The 21,173-nt window shown below is 38.0% G+C and overlaps 1 protein-coding gene across 3 annotated transcripts in view; it reads left to right on the plus strand.

Moving 5' to 3' along the window:
• LOC101576406 (cytidine monophosphate-N-acetylneuraminic acid hydroxylase) overlaps positions 1-21,173 on the plus strand; it is a 93,338-nt gene that overhangs the window by 51,916 nt on the left and 20,249 nt on the right. For all 3 annotated transcript variants that reach the window (XM_023700007.1, XM_023700008.1, XM_023700009.1), the window contains 5 exons: positions 1,229-1,419; positions 4,953-5,100; positions 5,420-5,501; positions 6,241-6,378; positions 8,941-9,076. In XM_023700007.1, coding sequence (XP_023555775.1) covers positions 1,229-1,419; positions 4,953-5,100; positions 5,420-5,501; positions 6,241-6,378; positions 8,941-9,076 — 695 coding nt within the window. The remainder of the gene's footprint in view (positions 1-1,228; positions 1,420-4,952; positions 5,101-5,419; positions 5,502-6,240; positions 6,379-8,940; positions 9,077-21,173) is intronic.

The following is a 21,173-nucleotide window of genomic DNA, read 5'->3' on the forward strand; positions in this document are numbered from 1 at the left end:
TCTTCTTCTTCTTCTTCTTCTTCTTCTTCTTCTTCTTCTTCTTCTTCTTCTTCTTCTTCTTCTTCTTCTTCTTCTTCTTCCTCTTCTTCTGTACTGGGGGTTGAACCTGGGACCTTGTGCTTGCCAGGCAGGTGCTTATTCTGCTGAGCTATCTCCCCAGCCCATGAGAGCTTTATGAGACTTCTTATACATTTTACCAGCTTTATAAAGGAGTTTCTTTTGCAGCATATACCTCAGTAGTTTGGGAGTTGATCAAAAATCCACTTTTTCCTGTGTAAGGGGAATCTTGTGTCTTTAGAGGCAGCTGTATTTTGAGGAAACAAATGGGAACCTACCCCAAACATGCATAAAATATACTACATGAATTCTTTGACCTCTCCTCTCCTGTTCTGCTGCCTTTTCACACTGTAGGTCCTGCTAAGTATCTCTGCTGCTGGCCATGTTTCTTCTCTGTGGACACCACAGTGAGGGAAGCCAGGGCATGGGAATGGGTTTGGAATTCCCCAGTGGTGCATATCTATAAGTCATTGTTTTTAGACTGGCTCAGGTGACCTTGCCATCTAAAAGGGTCAATTTGCAGGTAAATTAGAAGAGGAAGCCATGCTCACCTGTTTGCTGGTTGTAAGTCTGCCTTGTATGTCTGTCTCACCCAGTCAGCTCATTCAAAAATCACTCATTTATATTCCCAGTCACAGCCTGTCTGACATCTACATTGTGAAATGCTTATTATAACATTTTGCTGTGGTTTGAAAGACTGGTTCCAAAAGATACTCTTCAGTGAAGACTGAATAAGTGCTTAGGAGTGAACTTCATAGGAAATTAACAATGGTTCTTGTATTGCATATTGTTATATTCAAAGTCATTGCTCAGATTACTGGACACAAGCCTGTAAAATTGATCAAACAATATAAGCACTAACTATTCCTTTCAATGAACTAATAGAAATTATGAGTGAATTCAAATAGAGTGAAATTGGATAAATCAATTAGTTTGACACCTAAAATCCACTGTGAGAATTTCTGTTCTGGTACAGTCACAGTCTCTGCTGGGAATTGTGTCCACAAAACTCCTGTGGTGATGTAGTTGAGTCAGAGATTCTGTTGCTGGCCACCTTAACTAACAACAAAGTTCTTCAACCAAACTTGTCAGTGAAACAGGCAAAACCTTTCAGTTCATTGATGCTGACCAGCAAGGATGGAGTAATAGGAATGTCACTCTCTTCTAACAGGTAACATATCTTACTCATGCCTGCATGGACCTCAAACTGGGAGACAAGAGAATGGTGTTTGATCCCTGGTTAGTTGGTCCTGCGTTTGCCCGAGGATGGTGGCTGCTCCATGAGCCTCCATCTGATTGGCTGGAGAGGCTGTGTAAAGCAGACCTAATTTACATCAGCCACATGCATTCAGATCACCTAAGGTAATGAGTCCTGCAACTCCTGAGATGCTGCTGTGCAAAAGTGTTGTCAGAGTCTTCTGCAATCACCACTCACTTTGGACTAGATTTAGTTGGAATGATGGAAAGAGGATTCATGAATTTGCAAGTTGAAGTAACATTGAGAATGAAGAAGGGGCTCTTGCCAGAAAGAAGTTGGAGTTTATAACCCTCTCACTTCCTTCTCTTAGACATTTGGTACAAGTCTAGGTGGAAGTATCATCAGAATTGAGCTTTTATTTTTCAGTTCAGTTTTAAAGCAGAATCAGCACATATTATGTATAGTCAGTATTAATGTGTTAGACTTTGCAACCTACATAATTAGTGCTTCAATAAACTCATTCTTCTACCACAGAACAAGATCAGCATAGACAGCCCGGAATAGGAATCACAGGCAGGGGAGATTCCTCAGTGGCTCAGTGCCAGCCTGACTAAGAATCATCCTATTACAATAGAACTCTATTGATGGTTAATATTTCAGTATCATTTTCCTGTGTCAGGAAATGTTATTTTCCTTCTGATTTTCTTTTCAATTGTTTTAAAAGGTGAAAAATAGCCACAGTGTGTAAGGTTACACAAAGAAAGCAGCAGGTGAGATCTGTCCCACACGTTGGATGGCCAAACCCTGATTTATGGCATCCCGTGCTCCCAGTTTATTAACTCGTGACTCAACTGAAACAGGCTGAGTTGTATAGCCCTTCACTGAAACCATAGCAGCATGGTACATGCAGATGGTCAGCTGCAATTTCCCCGTCCACAGAGTTGAAAGGAAGAGGGAGGAGATTTTTCACTTAAGAAACTACACAGTTTGGAGGAATGAACTGAATTATTAGATTTACCTATGTAAACACATACTGCTATCTACAATGTTGCAATTTCACCTTTTTTTTTCTTCAAAGCTCACATGTAGACACACTGAAACAGAAATATCCTTGGTTAAGGATACATTGGTCATTGGTTGACTGGTACCTTGATTTTCTATTCTCAGAATTGCAAGGCAAGAATATCCTCTTCATCATTATTATTATTTTTTGAGACAAGAGCTCACTATGTAGTTCAGGCTGGCCCTTGAGTTTACTATGTAGCCCAGGCTGGCCTGGAATTCACAGAAACCCTCCTACCTTAGCCTCCTGAGTGCTCATCCGTCACACCTGGCTACCTTATTATTTCTTAAAGAGAGTGATTGAAATATTTAATTAACTGATTTAGAAACAAATTACTTGCAATGCACTTGACTGATCAGAGCCCACTATGGTATTGTGGTTCTACAACTAAAAATCTTCTTGTCTATTGTATGAAGCATTAATCTCACAAAAGCTCCAGGAAGTAAACTTGCATCATTTTGGGCATATGAGAGCCCTTTGGTCTTATGCTATATACAGATTATATGGTAGTAATATCCTGGATTGTGTGTGTTTTGTATGACTTGTGATAGCATAATGCTAACAATATCATGTAAATGGCCCACAGTGTTTGTTATAAAATACAATTGCCTAAAATCCTAATGAGAGTTCTTATGTGGTCATATACTGAATTTTAGGGCAAGTCAAAACTTTTAATGTCATTTAATCATGTCATTCTTTAACTAAGGGCCTAAAAGGCAATGTAGATTGAGTTTCATGCCTTTGTGTGGGACAAAGTTGTTATGCACTAAAACATCACAAGCCATTGTTCAGTGTGTGTCTGAGTTTAATCTCTGAAAAGCCGCAGGAGCAGCCATGTTTACAAATTTGAGTCTGTTTCCTTAAACTTTTGCTTTTTGACATTTTCATAGTCAACTAATAAATGTTGAGGTCGTTTGTACCCATTCCTATAGCCTGACCTTCACATACTGAATAAAAGCTCCCCGAGGCACAAAAACAAGAAGAAAGGGCCATTTACTTCAGTGAGTAAACCCAAAAATATGATTTTACTGTATAAATAGAATATTGTAATAGATAATATTGTTAATAAATGCCAATAAGGATGATCAAAAAATCATAAAGTAATAAATATACATATTGGGTAATTTATTCTAGCTCTCAAAGTCTTTTAAAACACAAGGTTCAAATGAAAGATTGAAGGCATGTTCAAAGAATCTTTGCATCAAAAATATGATGCAAGGGGGCCTGCCCCGTAGCTCAGTTCTTTAAGCAGCTGCTTCAACAAAGCAGTCAGGCTCAGGTTGCTGTGGTTCAAGCCCCACAACTCAAGTAAGCTAAACCTGCCCTGAAGGCATTTGGAGAAAAAAAAAAAAAGATGCAAGTTTACTTCCAGGATTTTTCAAATCCTTTGTTTTTTGGGGGAACTGAGGTCCCACCAGGGATTCTGCTTAGACAGCTTTTAACACAGTGTTAGAATATGAATATTAATGTAGTTGGCAAGTGCTGATATATAGATTTTATTCACACATAATTATGTTTCATTTCACCTGATGTTATAGTTTATGTACTAGTCTAATTCTTCTACTAGAGAGTAATATTCATTAATGTTAGAAACAAACTTCCAATAGAAGTACTAGGTTTAGGTTGGTGAGATGGCTCAGTGGTCCAAAGTGCCTACTTGGAACAAACTAAGCTATGCAAAGCATAGGGACCGCGGTTCAATCCCCAGCACCACATGCCAGCCAGCCCTGCCCTGCCTCCTGGTGGGCTGAGCTGCCCCCCCCCCCCGACACACACAAAATAAATAAATAAATGTTAAAAAAAAAGAAGTACTAGGTTTAGATTCAGAAAATTTAAATTTTACTACCAACTTATTATTTGTACATTATTTAGTTGTATGTTCCTGAACATGTTTCCTCATCTATCAAAACAGCCTCCCTCAGAACATTGTGTAAAAATCAAACATATGAAAGTGCCTAACACTTGTGTGCATTTGAAATGCAATGGATTCCTAGACATTGGCTTAGTGATACCTCACAATGGTACGCAGCAATCCTCTTATATGATGCATGTTCCATAAAAGGAAGTCAATTTCATGTACATCGCTATTCAAAGATACCTGGATGATGGCTCATGAACTGAGCTGGGATTACTATGAGCATGGAATGTAGTGTTCCCTTATACTGTATTAAATTTTAGTCTTGCCCAAATAGTAATTTGGATCTGCTTTAAGCATAAAAAGTACATTCTGTATATCAAAGTGGTCCTATCAGTTTTTAAAGGTTGTAAAGCTGACCCCCCAAAATGGGTGATCATCAGGATCTTTCTATCTCATAGTCCAGTATTCTTTCTTATTATTACGTTGGGAAAGGAAGAAATGAAGATCATGGTGATTATCATCTACTACCAGCCTCTGCAGCTTAGCTTTTCCCACTGTACCCTCTACTAGAAATACCCCACATGGTCTAAGACAGTTTCCAAAAATAGAGAGGACTCTCCTAGGAAGTACCACTCATCCTTGTACTCAGCCTTGAGTGGAAACTCTTGTCAGGGCTTTGGTGGGAGTCCTATGTTCTAAAATTCCTTCCTTTTCAGTCAAACTGTCTGATTATCCTAGTTTTTCATCTTCCAAATTTTCCATTCTTCTAATCCTAGTTACCCAACACTAAAGAAGCTTTCAGAAAGAAGAGAAGATATTCCCATTTATGTTGGTGACACAGAAAGACCTGTGTTTTGGAATCTGAATCAGAGTGGTGTCCGGTTAACTAATATCAATGTAGTTCCATTTGGAATATGGCAGCAGGTATGAAATCTGTTTTCTCTTCATATTTTCCAGGTATATATTCTGAGGTGAATTTTAGGTGGGATAATCACCTTATTACTAATGGGAGAAAGTGGCTCAATTCATGTAGGGATTAAATATAACATTTATGAAACTTCAAGTGTTGGACATAACTGTCCTTGTTAAAACATAGGTTTCTTCCCATTCTCCAATAGAATAACCCTATAAGACAGAAAAGGAGGTTTATTTTTCAAATCTGAGGTCTTTCCAGAAGTGACAACCTTTTTGATATTGAGGCAAAGTGACATAAACAGTTGTTGCTTTCCTTGTTGAATTCCAGGTAGACAATAATCTTCGATTTATGATCCTGATGGATGGCGTTCATCCTGAGATGGACACGTGCATTATTGTGGAGTACAAAGGTACTTTTTCATCCTCCTTAACAAGGAGACAAGACGACATTCTGGGTAGAAAAGACAGTGAAAATGGCCTGAAATTTGATAGTAATAGAATCACATATCCTTGTCTTTGAAAAGATGATCAATCCAATCTTTCCAGACAATATATTACAATTGTGTTGTGTATGTGATGCCTGGTGTGAAGCTGTTTTGTTCATCAAGCAATGATTATTTTCTGTTTCTCACAATAAATTCTTCAAAACTCCCTTTATTAAATAAACATTTTTAGTTATTTTTACCTTGAAATATCACTAGGTAACCTAACCAAACACTTCAGCCTTTCATACTGGCCTCATAATTCCAATAACCATTTGAATAAGGGTTTTGCATAGAATTTGCAAAAGATAGAAGGATTCTCATTGATTTAGTCACTCTCCCTTGGGTCCTTTAGAGATAGCTTGGAGATAGCTGGACAAACACAGTCTATGATCTCAAATGCAAGCAAGCTTACTATCCCCCTGAGACACCCAGAATCCACTCAGTCAAGTGGGATGAACGTATTCATTTGAAAATTGAGAATATACTGTTGAAGACTTTAAATCCGGAAGTCATACTTTGTCTTTACTTGGAAATAATGAATTCTTCTATATCAAATAAGTGAGATTATAGATAGTGCACATAGAAGTCTTTGTTGGTTTGGGAGTTCAAATTACAGTGGTTGAGATTTCACCTTGAATATCCACACTGCTTTGTATCTTCACAGGCCACAAAATACTCAATACAGTGGACTGCACCAGGCCCAATGGGGGCAGGCTGCCAGAAAAGGTTGCTCTCATGATGAGTGATTTTGCTGGGGGAGCATCTGGTTTTCCTATGACTTTCAGCGGTGGAAAATTCACTGGTAATATTTTATATTGAAGTGATGCCAAAACTGATCATAGCAGTTGGCTCAACCATGTGAAAACAAATACAACTGTCACATGGTTTCTCCCCACAAAAAATTTATGATCTTGTAAGGAAACAAGTAAACTACAACTTTTGTAAACTAAATTTTCTAGCTCAAAATGTGATGGTAGAGCAGAAAAAAACCCATCGAGATCAGGGAAAGCCTTAGGTGGAGCCCAGGGAAAGATCATGTCAGTTCATGGTGTGAACCCAGTGGCAGATCAGGAAAGGCGGTTACGGTAATCCAGACTCAGATGTACTCGGAATGTGGTCCAGCATGGAGTGTGTGCATCTCAACAAGGATATATCCTGTCAGTCCTGCAGGGTGCTTAGCAAGGGAGTGGCATATGCCAGCCTTGTCCTAGGATCACCCATCGCTTGCTCAGATGTACAAGGACAGAATAAAACATATACAAAACTATATACTTTAGTTACAGGGGACACTGGGATAGTCAAAGCCCAATAAAGATTAAGACATGAGTCATTGATGTCTTTGACTTTTATTATGTGCCCAGCCTGACTGGTGGGCATGATAGTAGAGTGCAGAAAATGATGGAGGTGAAATGCTAATGTGGTCAAGGTCCAAGAATTAAGGAACAATGAATTTTTGGAAAAGCACACAGGAGCAGATCATAGTTAACTAGTAACCGGAATGTCTGCTAACTGCAGCTATTGAGCTAGGAATTTGAATGAGTCAAAGTCTTCAGCTGACTTATATTGCTTTGAGGCACCAGAATATCGCAAACTGTCTGCTAGTCTCAGCTCTGCCCTTGGTTTAAAGCCTAATGTGTCTATAGGCAAACCTCAGGTCTCACCACAAGTCACGCAGTCTTAGAACATACTCTCCATTTATTCTTGTGCCAATTTATTAGTATCAATTATTGCCAGCTCTGCACCCAGTTAAACTGGTCTTCAGGGTGGAATTCCCTGAAAAGTGGGGCCCAGACAGGAGCCCTTCCACAAGGTGCTGTGGCTGGCAAGAAGAAAGCGTATAAGTTGTACTTTACATGCATTTGGTATCCCCCCAAGAACATGATAAGGGCTGGCTATTTCCAATGAATAAATCACAGCACTCAGAAGTGATTGTTGTCTAAAGTGTGCAGACATGCCCCACTTGAAGGGTGAAGTCACCTCTGTCTGGTTCCTTGCTTTTTTTTCTAACTGTACATTCTTCTCTAACAGGTACAGAATATGTAACCTTTCAGACAGAGGGATAATTCTGTCCTTAAGAAGTTAACTGTGTGAATGGAAAGGCAAAATACAATTATTCAAGGTTAACTAGCAGAATTCCATTCTGTGTGTGTGTGTGTGTGTGTGTGTGTGTGTGTGTATGTGTACCTGTGTGCATCTATGTATTTAAAAAAGGTCTGGAATTGTTCAAAATATCAATAATAATTGTGTCTTAGTTATGAGTAACATTTATGTTTCTATGTTTTCTATATTTATGTTTCTGTGTTTATCAAACTTCTATAGGAATAATTACAGTACCTAGCGGCTCCCTGACTATGCCCCTTGCACCCTGGTCCTACCCCATTCCCTGGCATCCTCGCCTGCCTGCCTTCCATGATGTGCTCTCTCCACCTGCACTGGCCCACTCTTTCTTCCTCAGACTCAGTGCACCTTGTGCTTTTGTTCTGCGCCTTTGCACTTGCTGTTCCTCTGCCTGAGCTTCTCTTGCCTCCAGAGGGCTGGCAACTTTTCAACTGTGCTTCAGCCCCAGTGCCCTGTGCCCCCTGACTACACTGTCTAGGAACACTCCTCTGTCCCAGTTTACCTCACACAGACACTCCCTGTCCTGTTGCCCATTTGCATGACCTTCATATACCCTTGCAATAACTTTATTTCCATATCCATTCTTTGCTTTTCACACTGCAGCGCGTGCCTCATGAGACCAGGTACTTGCTTCATGACTGTGCTCTTAGTACCAATAACCAACCATGTCTGGCACATACAAGGTGCACAGTAAATATCTGCTGAAAGAATCAACAGCTGAATGACTACTTTGGCAAGTAGGCATCGTGTTATAGAAGAGAAAGCAAATGAAGATAACTTTGGTCACTTCCCCAGGGCTGCGCAAGCCGTAACGGTGGGCCTGGACTGATTCTAAGTCTGACTAACCCATGAGTCAGTGCCCCTGATCATCTTCCTCCGTCAGGTGCTGATGAATAATTTTTACTCTATACCACAATAAGATTCTGTCATTAACGTATTAATAAAGGGTAAATAATTATAAGAATTCCAGTGCCCTTAAGATACACTTGCACTTGGGACGCAGCCAGGCATAGCTTGTATATTCAGCTAGGGTCTGAAACAAATTATCATAAACAAGGAGAGAACTCAGTACTTGGGGTTGAATCTGCTAACATTTTCTTAGTAACCACTTAAAATCTGCACAATAGAGATGTCCTCTATTAATGACACAAAAACTTTTTTTTTGCTCTCTTTGTCTCAATTTGATCTTTTGCTTTTTGGTTATTTCTGAATAGAGGAGACTCTAATCCAAACCCTGTCGTTTCAGAGGAATGGAAAGCTCAATTCATTAAAACAGAAAGGAAGAAGCTCCTGAATTACAAGGCTCAGCTGGTGAAGGACCTGCAGCCCCGAATTTACTGTCCCTTTGCTGGGTATTTTGTGGAGTCCCATCCATCAGACAAGTATGGCTGAATGTTTTGTACAATATTTTCACACAGGTGTTAACCTATGCTCGAATGAGCGACTTTGCCGTGAGCACAGCGTGAAATGAGAAAGCAAGTGGTGGTGTAGCCAGTGAAGAGGGTAACTGAAAGTTTCTAGAGTTCATTTGAAGAGATAGTGTGAAAAGGGCCTCAGGAGAGGGGAAGCCCATTTCCACATACAAAGTGAGTGCCAGGAAGTGGACTGGGGTTTCTAAGTCATCTAAAATCAATTCCCAGGCAAGCTGTGAGGAAGAAAGCAATCTTCCCCATTTCTTGCAGATGGGACTCTGTGGGAAGCCTGGGTTGGAGGATAATTCTGAGGAAGGCCTAAAACAAAAGCATTTTCTAGATCATTCTGGGGCCCAGAACAGAATGCTGTGACAAAGTCCTTTTCTTTTATTTCCAAGTATCTGTAGGCTTCCTCCCAAAGCAATGTAAATTGCAAATGCTATGAATCATCACAAATGTATGGAACTGTTGAAAGAAATAAAAGATGATGAATTTCGTGATCTTGGGCTCTAGGCCAGTACTCAGGGTCAAGTCACAGGCTGTCAATTCCAACTCAAATTTTTCTTGAAACAAACAAGATAGTTGCCAAATACTGAGTAATGAAAGATAAAAGCCTGGCAGCATGGATTATACTTTCTCATCACGATCGAAGCGCATATGGGAAAGCTTAACTCAGGCTTCAATGAAAGGAAAAACTTATTTGTGGCTTCTTTAGAGAAGTATTGTATTAGTTTCCTAGAACTGTTGTTTCATAGATCTAGAGGCCCAAACTCTGAAATCACCATGTATATGGGGCTACGAACCCTCTAATGTTGATAGTGAGGTGTCTGTCCTAGCCTTCTAGCTTCCGGCTGCTTTCCACAACCCTAGCCTTGTACGTAACTCCTCCCATCCTATGTCTCTTCTCCTTGTGTGTCTCTGTGTGCAACTCTTTCTTATGAGGAGGCCAGTCCTATGGGACCAGTTTTTACTTGATTATGTCTGTAGAGATCTTTTCACCAGGTAAACATCAAGTTCTGAGACACTGGGGATTAAGAACCCAAAGTATCTTTCTTGTGGAACATAATTCAGAACATCACACATATTTGTGTTAAAGTGGAAACTTTCCATAATACAAACCACTGATTATAATTTGCATATTTTTCTAAAATAAAACATCAAAGATTTTATTTTAAATTGACAGTGACAGTTCACTATAAATTTGCAAGTAAAATTTAAGGAATGTTCTGCTAGTGTTCATAATTTACAGTTGCTTACTGGTTTATGTAATAGTCTTTTGAAGTCAATATTAATGTTAATGAGTTGACACAGAATTAGTGAACTTCCCAAACTTGAATTATCTCAGCTTTGAAACTGAGCTAGTTTGCTTCAAGATCAAATAATTCTTCTAAAGAAATGAACCAGTTTTATGAAAGTAGATTTGACTGTTACATGAAGATAACTTTTTGGTACTTGAGTGTGTTACTGAAAAACTTTCAGGCATGTTTAAAACAATGTGAACATGTATATCTACCTTTTGAATTATAAGTCTTATAATTCAAACACACACTAATAAATAATTAAAAGAGTTCAAGCATTTTTGATAAAAATTTTCTGTCTGGACTGAAATTCCAAAGATGTTAGAAACAAGAATACACATTACTTATTAATAAATTCTAGACTTAAAATAATAGATAACATTAAATACTTTTATCATATAATGATCTTTTGAGATTTTTATATACATTGTGGAATAACTAAATTCAGCTAATTGACACATGCAATTCTTCCCATTGTTACTATTTTCATGATGAGAATACTTACTTTTTAGTCCATGTTTTTAGCTTTAGAAACCTAAATGTAAAATCTCAGCTGTGTATTCTTGCTGAAACTTGGTTAGTCTAGATAATGAAACCATGCTGGGTTGCAATCTTTTCTGGAGAACTATAATTTTTCTTTAAACATGAAAATTGCTTATTTTTTATTTTATGGAAAAAATAAAACAAAATTTCATAGCAAAATAACAGGAGAACAGCAATAGTTAATACACTGCATATTGTTATCTTTGAAGTAGTTACTTAAAATGCAAGATATGAGCATCAAAAGTTCTCCAAATAATACTAGCACAAACCTTTCTTTTCACTGAACTATGAGAAAATAGTAGTAAAACTCATTGTATATTTTTTTTGCTTTTTCTTCCTTCCTTCCTGCTTTCCCTACCCTAGTTCTTCTTTCCTTTTGAACAATTCCTTCCCATTTCCCAATATCTATTTACATTTTGGTCTTTTATTTACTCTTTCAATTTCTTATACCAGGGAGACAATACAATGTTTGCACATGTAAGTTTCATTTATGTCTCTTATAAGTGTAGACTCAAGTTATATCCAATTACCTATAAATATCTCATGTTTACTCTTTTTTTATGGCTAAATAATACTGCATTGTTTTATAAAATTGAGTTCATTGGTATAATTTAGAGAAAATAGTTTTTTCCTCTTTTAATTATTTATTAGTATGTGTTTATGATGCATATTGGTTACATTTACTTTTTAAGAAAATAAAAAATAGTAAAGTAAAAACAGAAAAAATACAGAATTTCACTAAGCAAAATGATAGGAATTCAACAATGGTATATTGCATATTTTGTCTTCAAATTAGTTGTTCAGAGATACAAGCATGCAAAATTGGTAAAAAAAAATATAAAGAAGAGAGAAAAAAAATTAAGCATTAACTGCTCCTTTCAGTAGACCAGCAGAAATCAGTAGTACAGTTATCCTGCACTAATTGTGCTTTCTTTTCTCCTTTCCCTTGTCCCAATTGCTCTTCCCTTTGAATAGTTTATTTTCCTGAAAATGTTTTATATTTTGGCATAATTGTATTCCCAAATAATATTCTAATCTACCTCCTTAAAAGTCAACACAAGTTCCAATTTCTGCAAAGGCAGACTACCTAGTCTTTCCCTGAAGGCAGCCACAGACACTGGGCAGAGTGTGCAGAGCTGCTATCTCAGGACTCTGAAGAGTGAGTGGCAGACAGGCAGATTGGGAAAGGAAGTGAGAGCCCGAAGCACCAGTGAAGCAGCTCGGGTGGGAACATTCTTTAAAAGCCCAGCGTCTTCGGTGTGCCCTCCAAGGCAGCTGGCAGCAGTACCTGTGTGCAGGCTGAAAAGAGAAGGTGATGCTGTGAATCAGGAAAGGTGGGAAGATCTGTGCTTGGGTCAGGTAGAGGGTGTGCTTTTGTCCCTGTCCCCAGGCAATACTTAAGCAGACCTGGCTAGAACACCAGCGGTAACTGCGCAAGTGTCTAGACTTCTAAGGGAAAGGAGGGATCCCTTCTCTCTAACCAAAATTATTTTTGTTCCAAGAGTACAAAGAGCACCCTCATTGCTATTTGTCTCAAAGTTGTGCATTTTTCAGAAAATGCTTAGCAGAACAGTGACACCAAAACCTGGGTTTAGGGCAAAAGATGAAGAAGGAAACATCTAGGAAGTAGAAGATAGTTAAGACACTACAAACAGAACACTTAACATGAGCCATAAATTTGGGGGCTTAGTCCTGAGCATCACTGTGTGTGTGGCTATTACCCTAAATAGGACACCAAGGCTAGGAGAATGTAGTGTAGACACTGCTCAGGCTCCACATTTGTTACTAGGGGCTGTACAGGTGGGACGGAGTGGGTGTGTACTTGTGGCCTGGACTGACTGGCTGATTGCTTGCTAAAACGAAACCCTGAATCTTCCCTCCAGGGTATAATCTCAGAGTTTTATAACACGCATTACGTCTAGGATACAATCCCCAAACTACTCAAGATAAAAAGGAAAATTTCTGTGTCCTATAAGAGAATAGACAACAAATGTCAAATCTAAAATGACACAAATGGCTGGAATTATTAGGAAAACAAAGCTTAAGCAGCTGCCATTGTCAGGCTCTAATAAGCAACGGCCGCGCTCTTGGAGTGAATGCTACAGCAGCGAGACAGAAGGTCTAAAGTACCAAATGTGAATTTTAGAAGTAAAAATACACAAAGCATAACAGATTCCACTAGGTGGACTCAAATACATAGCAGAAATGAAAAAGAGAAGGAATACATGAACTTGAAGCTAGGCTAATGGGAAGTATCCAATCTTTTAACAATAAATGTGGAGAAGATGATAGCAAAGAACAGAGCCTTGGAGACCTGCAGGACGATGCCAAAACATGTCTGATGCTCATAGCTCTGGAGTCAGAGAAAAAGAACAGGATTGTGGGAACTAAGGACCAAAATCTCCCTAAATTTGATAGCCTCCAGAAGCAACACCCAAACAACAAATTCAAGAAAACTGATACCCACATGCTATAAACAAAACTGCTGAAAAATAAAGGTAAAGGAAAATCCATCAAAGCAGCCGGATAAATACTAAATTACATATAGGAAAAAATTCAAATAACTAAATCTCTAGTCAGAAGCACTGGGACCAGAAGGCAGTAGAAAAACATTTTTTTAAAGTCTGTTATAAAAAGAATTGTCAACGATGATGCTCTATCCAGTGAAGATAGCCTTTAGGAAGGGAAGTGAAATAAAGACTTTCTCAGATGAAGGAAAATCTGATGATTCATATCAAGAAGACCAACTTTTTTTTTTTTTTTCAGTACTGGGAATTGAACTCAGGATCCTGTGCTTGCCAGGCAAATGCTTATTCTACTGAGCTATCTCCCGGCCCCTAGAAGACCAACTTTTAAAGAAATCCTCAAGGCCTTTTTTCAGACCAATGGCAAGTGGTCTTAGAGGGAAATTTAGATTTTCCCAAGTGAAAAGGAAAACAAAAATAGTGAATAGGGAACATAGTACAAAATAGATTATTTTATTGTAAGATCTTTAAATTATGTATAACATTGGAAAGCATAAGGTATGATGAGGTTTCCAACCTATATGGGCATCATGCTTTGAATTCTGTCCCCTCGATACTCTTGGGTTGAAGTGCTTACCCCGGTACTTCAGAATGTGACCTTATCTGAAGATAGAATCTTTTCAGAGGGAATCAAATTGAATGGCACTTATAAGGGAAAACCTTAAGTGAGTCATCTGAGGTCCTTCAAACAGAAAACAATGGACACAGAGACACTTACATGGGGTGGATAGTGTGAAGAAGAACCAGGAGGAGGTGGTGGCCGAGCAAAGCCTGAGCAGCCGTCCCCGCATAGCTCTCCCAGGCCTACCTCAGTGCTGCTTGCACCATTTCAGACTTCCAGCCCCCAGAGCTGTGAAATAATGCACTGATGAAAGTTTCTGGGTTTTATTTATTTATTTATATTTGTATTTTAGGGGAGGGTTCACAGGGTCTCACTGCGTAGATCAGACTCCTAGTGATCCGCTTGTTTACAGCCTCCTCAGAGCTGGGATTACAGACACGCACCACCACAACCAGTCTCAATTGCAGTGCCTTGGGGGTGGGGCCGGCACGAAAATTTCTGGTTTTAAATTTTATCTGTTCTACTTTTTTAGGACATCCTAGCAAACAAATACAGTAGATACGGTACTTATAATTGCATTAGTGATATATACAGAGTGTAATTACAGTATCTAGAATCAGAGGCCCCAAATTCCATGCAAAAAGTTTCTACATTCCATTAAAAAATGGCAAAATTGTAGTCCTAAGTGGATGGTGATGGGAATCACAAATTGCCGTCCCTATAGAGCAGGAACTACAAAACTCAGGCAGAGACAGCAATATGGATAGGCAGAATAAATAGGTACTGAAAATATATAAATAACTCAAATGAAGCCAAACAAAGGGAACACAGAAATGAAAACCAAAAACTAGAAAGCAAGTAATAAATGGCAGCCATAAATAAAAAAATCAATAACTACATTAAATATAAATGACCTTCAGACCTGTAAAGGAAGCCTTTTAGGATTCTGCAGGGGAATCCTGCCATAGGCTGAGTGATACTAATCATCCCACTCAGCACAAGTGACTCAAGATTTGATTTCTTTCTTTCTTTCTTTCTTTCTTTTTTTTTTTTTTTTGTGGAACCAGGGATTAAACTCAGGCCCTTGCGCTTGCCAGGCAAGTGTTTATTCTACTGAGTTATCTCCCTAGCCCTCAAGATCTGATTTCTTACCTACAAAATTTTGAGACATAATAAAATGCTCATTTCTTTTTAAAAAATGTCAAAATAATTAGAACACAGATAGCATAATACATAAAAGAACAGAATACAACTCTGTGCTATCTACAGAAAATCCATTTTAAATATAGCAACTTTAAAAAAAAAATATAGCAACTTTGACAAATTGAAATAAAAGGGTAGAACTAACACCACACAAACACTAATGCAAAGAAAGCTGGAATGGCCGGTAGAAGGCAGTGTAGGCTCCAGAGCCACAAAAGAAGAAGCGCTAAAGAGGGACGTGATGATGGTGATTCACGAGCAAGACTCAGGACCCACCAATGTGCAAGTGCCTCACACAGAACTTCAAATAGAGAAAGCAAAAAGAGAGCTGGAGCAAGGAGTGGTGGCATACGCCTGTGTGCCCAGCACTTGGGATGCTGATGCAGCAGCACCAAGGGGAGTTCAAGGCCAGCCTGCACTAAAGAGCAAGACTCTGGCTCAAAAATCAAATCAAAATAAAAACAAAGAAAGAGATGAAAACCTACGATTACATTTGAGGATGTCAACATTTTCTGCTTAGTGATTAGTAGAACAAGAACACAGGAAATCAGCCCAGATGGAAAAAAATTGAATACCCAGGGACCATGTGGCTCTGATTAGTATTTATGGAGATTAACCCCATGACACTGGAACATCCATGCTTTTCATGGGCACATCAAACATTCACTAAGAGAAATCATATCCTGGATCACAAAACATCCTAACAAAGTTAAAATCGCATGACGTATGCTTTGTTTTTAATTTTTATGTATTTGGTACAGGGTCTCACTCCGCAGCTTGGACTCGTAGTGACTCTCCTGTTTTCAGCCTCCCTGGTGCTGGGATTACAGGTGTGCACCACTATGCCCAGGCTCAGTGGCTGGCTCAGTGTGCTTGAGAGTCTGATAGTGGGGCTGGCGCGGCACATGGTGCCAGGAATTGAATCCCAGTTTCTGTGCTGGCCTAAGCAGGTGCTTAATCCACTGAGCTATCTTGCCAGCCCTTGTACAGCCCATTATGATTAGAAAAAATACTTCAAAGGGCCAGCAATATAGCTCAGTGGACTGAGTGCCTGTTTAGGAGGGAGTTCGATACTTGGCACCACATATCATACAAGCCCTGCCGCCGGGCATGCTGAACCGGCCCCTGAGACCGGGCATGGTAGAACTCACATGCAATTCCAGCACCAGGGAGGCTGAAAACAGGAGACTCACTATGAGTCCAAGCTGTATGGTGAGACCCTGTACCAAACACATTAAATAAATAAATTTTAAAAATGGATTGCACAAAACAATCAAGAAAAGATAACTAGAAAATCTAAGTACTGAGAAATTAAACAACTTCTAAATAAACCATGGGAGAAGGAAGACATCTCATGGGAAAATAGAAAACACTCTGATGTGAACAAAAGAAAAAATGTCAAAATCTGTGAAACCTGAGATGGGGTGTTGTTGTGTGTCAACTGTCTCAGTAACTTAGGAGGTTATGGTGGGAGGAGGGTTATTCAGATGTTCAAGACCAGCCTGGGCAACATAGCAGGACACAAATAAAATAAAATAAAACAAAATAAAATAAAATAATGTGAAATATAGCTAAAACAGTGCTTACAGAGAGTTTATAGCATTAAATGTTTATAAAATAAAAAATGTCCCAACACAACAAACTAATCTATCTTTAAACATTTTTAAAGAATGGAAAAATAAACCCAGAGGAGGAAAAAAAAGAGTCATAAAGAAAAACAAGACAGAAAAAACAGTAAAACTGCTTAACAGTAGAAACTGATTGCTTGGAAAGATTAACAAAATTGGTAAGCCTTTAGTCAGACTGAGTAAGAAAATAAGAAGAACAAGTACTAATACCAAGAATTGAAAGAGCTGATATTTCCTTAGACTTCACAGGCGTTAAAAGATTAAGAAATCATAAAGCAGCTCTGTGAGCATAGACATGACTCAGATGAAACTGACCAATTATTAAAAACCACAAACTATCAAATCTCACCCAAGAATAAATTGCTTAAAAATTTCAAAAATTAGAGCTCTAAGCTTAAATGATTTCACTCTAACTCTTTAACACCAATTTTAATATTCTTTTCCAGAAAATAGTAGAAGGGAAAGCCCTCTTAATTCATTTCATGGGGCTAGTATTATTCCAATATGGGAAACAGACGAAGACCACATAAGAAACTGTAGAATCATCGCAAGCACAGAAGAAAGCCTTCCAATTAGTAAAACTGAATCAAACAATATAAAAAGAACTGATACAATATGGTTAAGGATGATTTATTGCTGGAATCAAAGTTTTTTCAATATTTAAAATGTGATCCACCAAAACCATGTTAGCAGACTAAGGGAAAAATAAATCACGTAGTCATATCAATTGAGGCAGAGAGAGTATTTGACAAGACTCAACGTCCAATCATAGTTAAAACCAACACCAAAACTACTCATTAAGAAGTGGAAATAAGAGAGAAAAATCCTGAATCCCTTAGAAGGCATCTTCAATAACCCACACCTAGGACTCTACCTGACAGAGAAAGACAGCCCTTTCTATGAAGAATAGCAGTAAGCGAGGCCAACCACTCTGTCCACCTCAGCATCCTCCTAAAAGCTCAAGTCACTGGAAGAAGGGAGGGTCAATGAGGAAACTGACATAGGCAGAAAGGAAGCAATGACACTGCTCCTATTCATATGCAATGCATTGTCTACAAAAAATATATAACCCACAAAAACTTTTCTTTTTTTTAATTTTTATTTGTGTGTGTGTGTGTGTGTGTGTGTGTGTGTGTGTGTGTGGCCAGCTCAGCCCACCAGGGGGTGGGGCTGGCTGGCATGTGGTGCTGGGGGATTGAACCGCGGTCCCTGTGCTTTGCTAAGCTTGTTCTAAGTAGGTGCTTTAGACCTCTGAGCTAGCCCACCAGCCCCCAAAAACTTTTCTAAAACTAATGATTATAACAAAATCACAAGACATACAGCAAACATACAAAAATGAACTACACTTATATATGGATGGCAAATATGAAAAAGACCAAGAAGTTTTAAAAATACCACTGATAGTAGTTTTAAGAAATTAAATAGTTGTGCAGGATCTGTCTATTGAGAACTACCAAATGTGAAAGAAAGAAATGGAACAAGATACCATTTCATGAATTTAGATTCAACATAATTCAGATTTTAATGATACCCAAATGAAGGTACCCATTTGGAACAAAGCCTGCCAATAGCCTAGCAAGCAGTTTCATAGCCATGAATAATCGCTAAAACTTATTTCAAAAAGGCAACTTGAAACAATTCTATAAAAAATTGGAGGATGCAATCTGTTCAGTTTTAAGATAAGCTACACAGGTACAATAATCACATTTATGTGGTGTTGGGACACCTGTATCAATAGAAGAGATAAAAAAAAAAAAAACATCTAGAAGCAGCACCACCCAAATCTGGCCAACAGATTTTTTTACAAAGATGTAGTTTGGGGAAATTCAAATGCAAAAAGTCAATTCAATAGAGAAAGGATAGTCTTTAACAAATGTTATCGGGGTGTCTGCACATCGATATGCCAACAATGTACTTGATTCTAAACCCCAAACCATACAGAAAAAAATAGGTTAAAATAGATCGCAGGTATATATATATATATGAAAACGTAGAACTGTTAATATTTTAGAAAAAAGTCTTATGCAGTTCAAACTCATAGTGATCCTTCTGGGATTACAGACATGCACCACCACTCCCAGTCTGGTGCCCAGCATGGTGGCAAGGCATATGGTACCTGGGAATGAACCTAGGTCCTTGCACTTGCCAGGCAGGTACTTAGGCTGCTGAGCTATCTCTCCAGCCCCACTCTTTATATATATATATATGTATATATATATATATATTTATATATATATATTATATATATATGTATATGTCACTTAGAATCTGCTCTATATTTTGATTTAATTACAAAGTCTCTTTAGAAACAATGACCTAGACATGCATGAAATAGTTTGCAATGCAGTGACTCCAGAGTGGGCACAAAGGGACCTAGAGAACAAAAATGGCATCAATAGAACAGAAATCTATGTAGCTGGATAAGTATCAGCTAAGATGAATTTATCCGAGTTGGTATATTCCCAAGGAAACATGTACTTCACTGTTGGTAGGAATGTAGACTGGGGCAGCCACTGTGGAAAACAGTATAGAGAGGCCTAAAAAAACTGGAATTAGGTCCCATTTGACCCAGTTATTCCCCTTTTTGGTATAGAAAAGTGAAAAGGAAGAAATGAGCCAGTTCCCATTGTTTTATGTATTATTTTCCTTGTAGTTGGGGTGTTCATGAAACCTTTACCTACAAGTATGTGTTCATTCATAAGTGTGCTTTATTTCGGAGAAATTTTTGTGTGTTGATGAAAAGATGTTTCCCGCTTAGATTTTTCTCCATTTCTTTCTGTTCTGATATTTATTGTTTCTTTCTTCTACTGATTTTTGGTTTATGCTTGTTCTCTAAGGCTTTAAAATATATCATTTAATTATTTGAGATTTCTTTTTGTTTTTCAAATGTAGACACCTATAAACTTTTCCCTGATAGCTGCTTCTGCTGTGTCCAATTACCTCTGCGAGATCGTGCTTCTAGCTTCTTTATTCTATAAATCTATGCATTTCCCCCTAATTTCTTCAAAGACACACTACTCGTTCAAAAATGTATTGTTCAATCTTTGTGTGTTTGTATACTTTCTGAAGTTTCTCTGTTGGTGTCTGCTAGCTCCTCATCAGTACAGTGATTAGTATCCCCACCTGTCTGTTGGTGTCTGCTTTATTCTGTTATGGCCTGATAATATATGTGAAATTATTTCACATTTTTATTTATTAAGATTTGCTTTATGTCCTAAAGTGTGTTTTATTTCAGAGAAATTTTTGTGCACTGATGAAAAACTGTGCATTCGATAGCTGTTAGATGAAATATTCTGCAGACATTTGTTAAGACCATTGACCTATAGCATACTATAACACTGATATCTCTTATTTTTGCGCGTGAAAGTTTTATCTAGTGGTGAGGGTGTGGAATTGATAGCACGCAATATTATTATATTGGGTCCCATCCTTCTATGCTCCGGAGTGCTTAAATTGGATGTCCTGACATTAAGTTTATATATATTTACAATTGCTATATTTCCTGGATAGATTATTTTTTATCAGTAAGAGGCCTTTGTCTCTTCTGACTTCATTTTGCCTCAAACTCTGTTTTGTTGTATATAAGTATAGCTACTCCTGCTTGCTTTCTCATTCCATTTAATTAGATCATCATTTATCATCATTTTATGTTCAGTCTGAAATAGTTATTCTTTTTTTTTTTTTTTTTTGGTACTGGGAATCGAACTCAGGACTTTGCACTTGCCAGGCACTTGTGTCACTGAGCTATATCCCCAGCTCCTCACAACTATTCTTAAAAAGTAGCCTAAGTCATTGTAATTAAATAAAGTATATTTAAGTCCTATTTGTGATATGATCAAATTTTGTCATGTGCACATTTTGTGGAACTCAGAACTCTTTTTTTCCCCCATAATTTTATTGATAAACAAATAGCAATGAGACCGTTTCATATCAAATTGGTAGGACACTTTCAATAATTAACACATTGCGTACATTCTTCCTAGTGGTTAATTGCTGTACAAGATGCAGATATGATATCCTATTTACAAACACTATTAGAACAAATCCCTCTATTCATTAAGAGAATGTAACTATATATCTATCCTAGCCACTTTGAATACACAAATACAAAATGGACATTCATCTGTATAACCCTTTTTTGTTAAGTTCCGTTATTTGAATATTATAGGTGTGTAAACTCAGCAAAATATTCTAAAAGAGTACAGTAGCCCATAATAGTATTGGGTCTTCCACTTGACTGGCAATGTCAGAAATTGTTGACCTGAGTCCCCTATAGTTCAACATAACAGCATGGCTTTACTTCTTATA

This window comes from Octodon degus, unplaced genomic scaffold (genome assembly GCF_000260255.1).
Source record: "Octodon degus isolate 3935 unplaced genomic scaffold, OctDeg1.0 scaffold00119, whole genome shotgun sequence".
NCBI lineage: Eukaryota > Metazoa > Chordata > Mammalia > Rodentia > Octodontidae > Octodon > Octodon degus.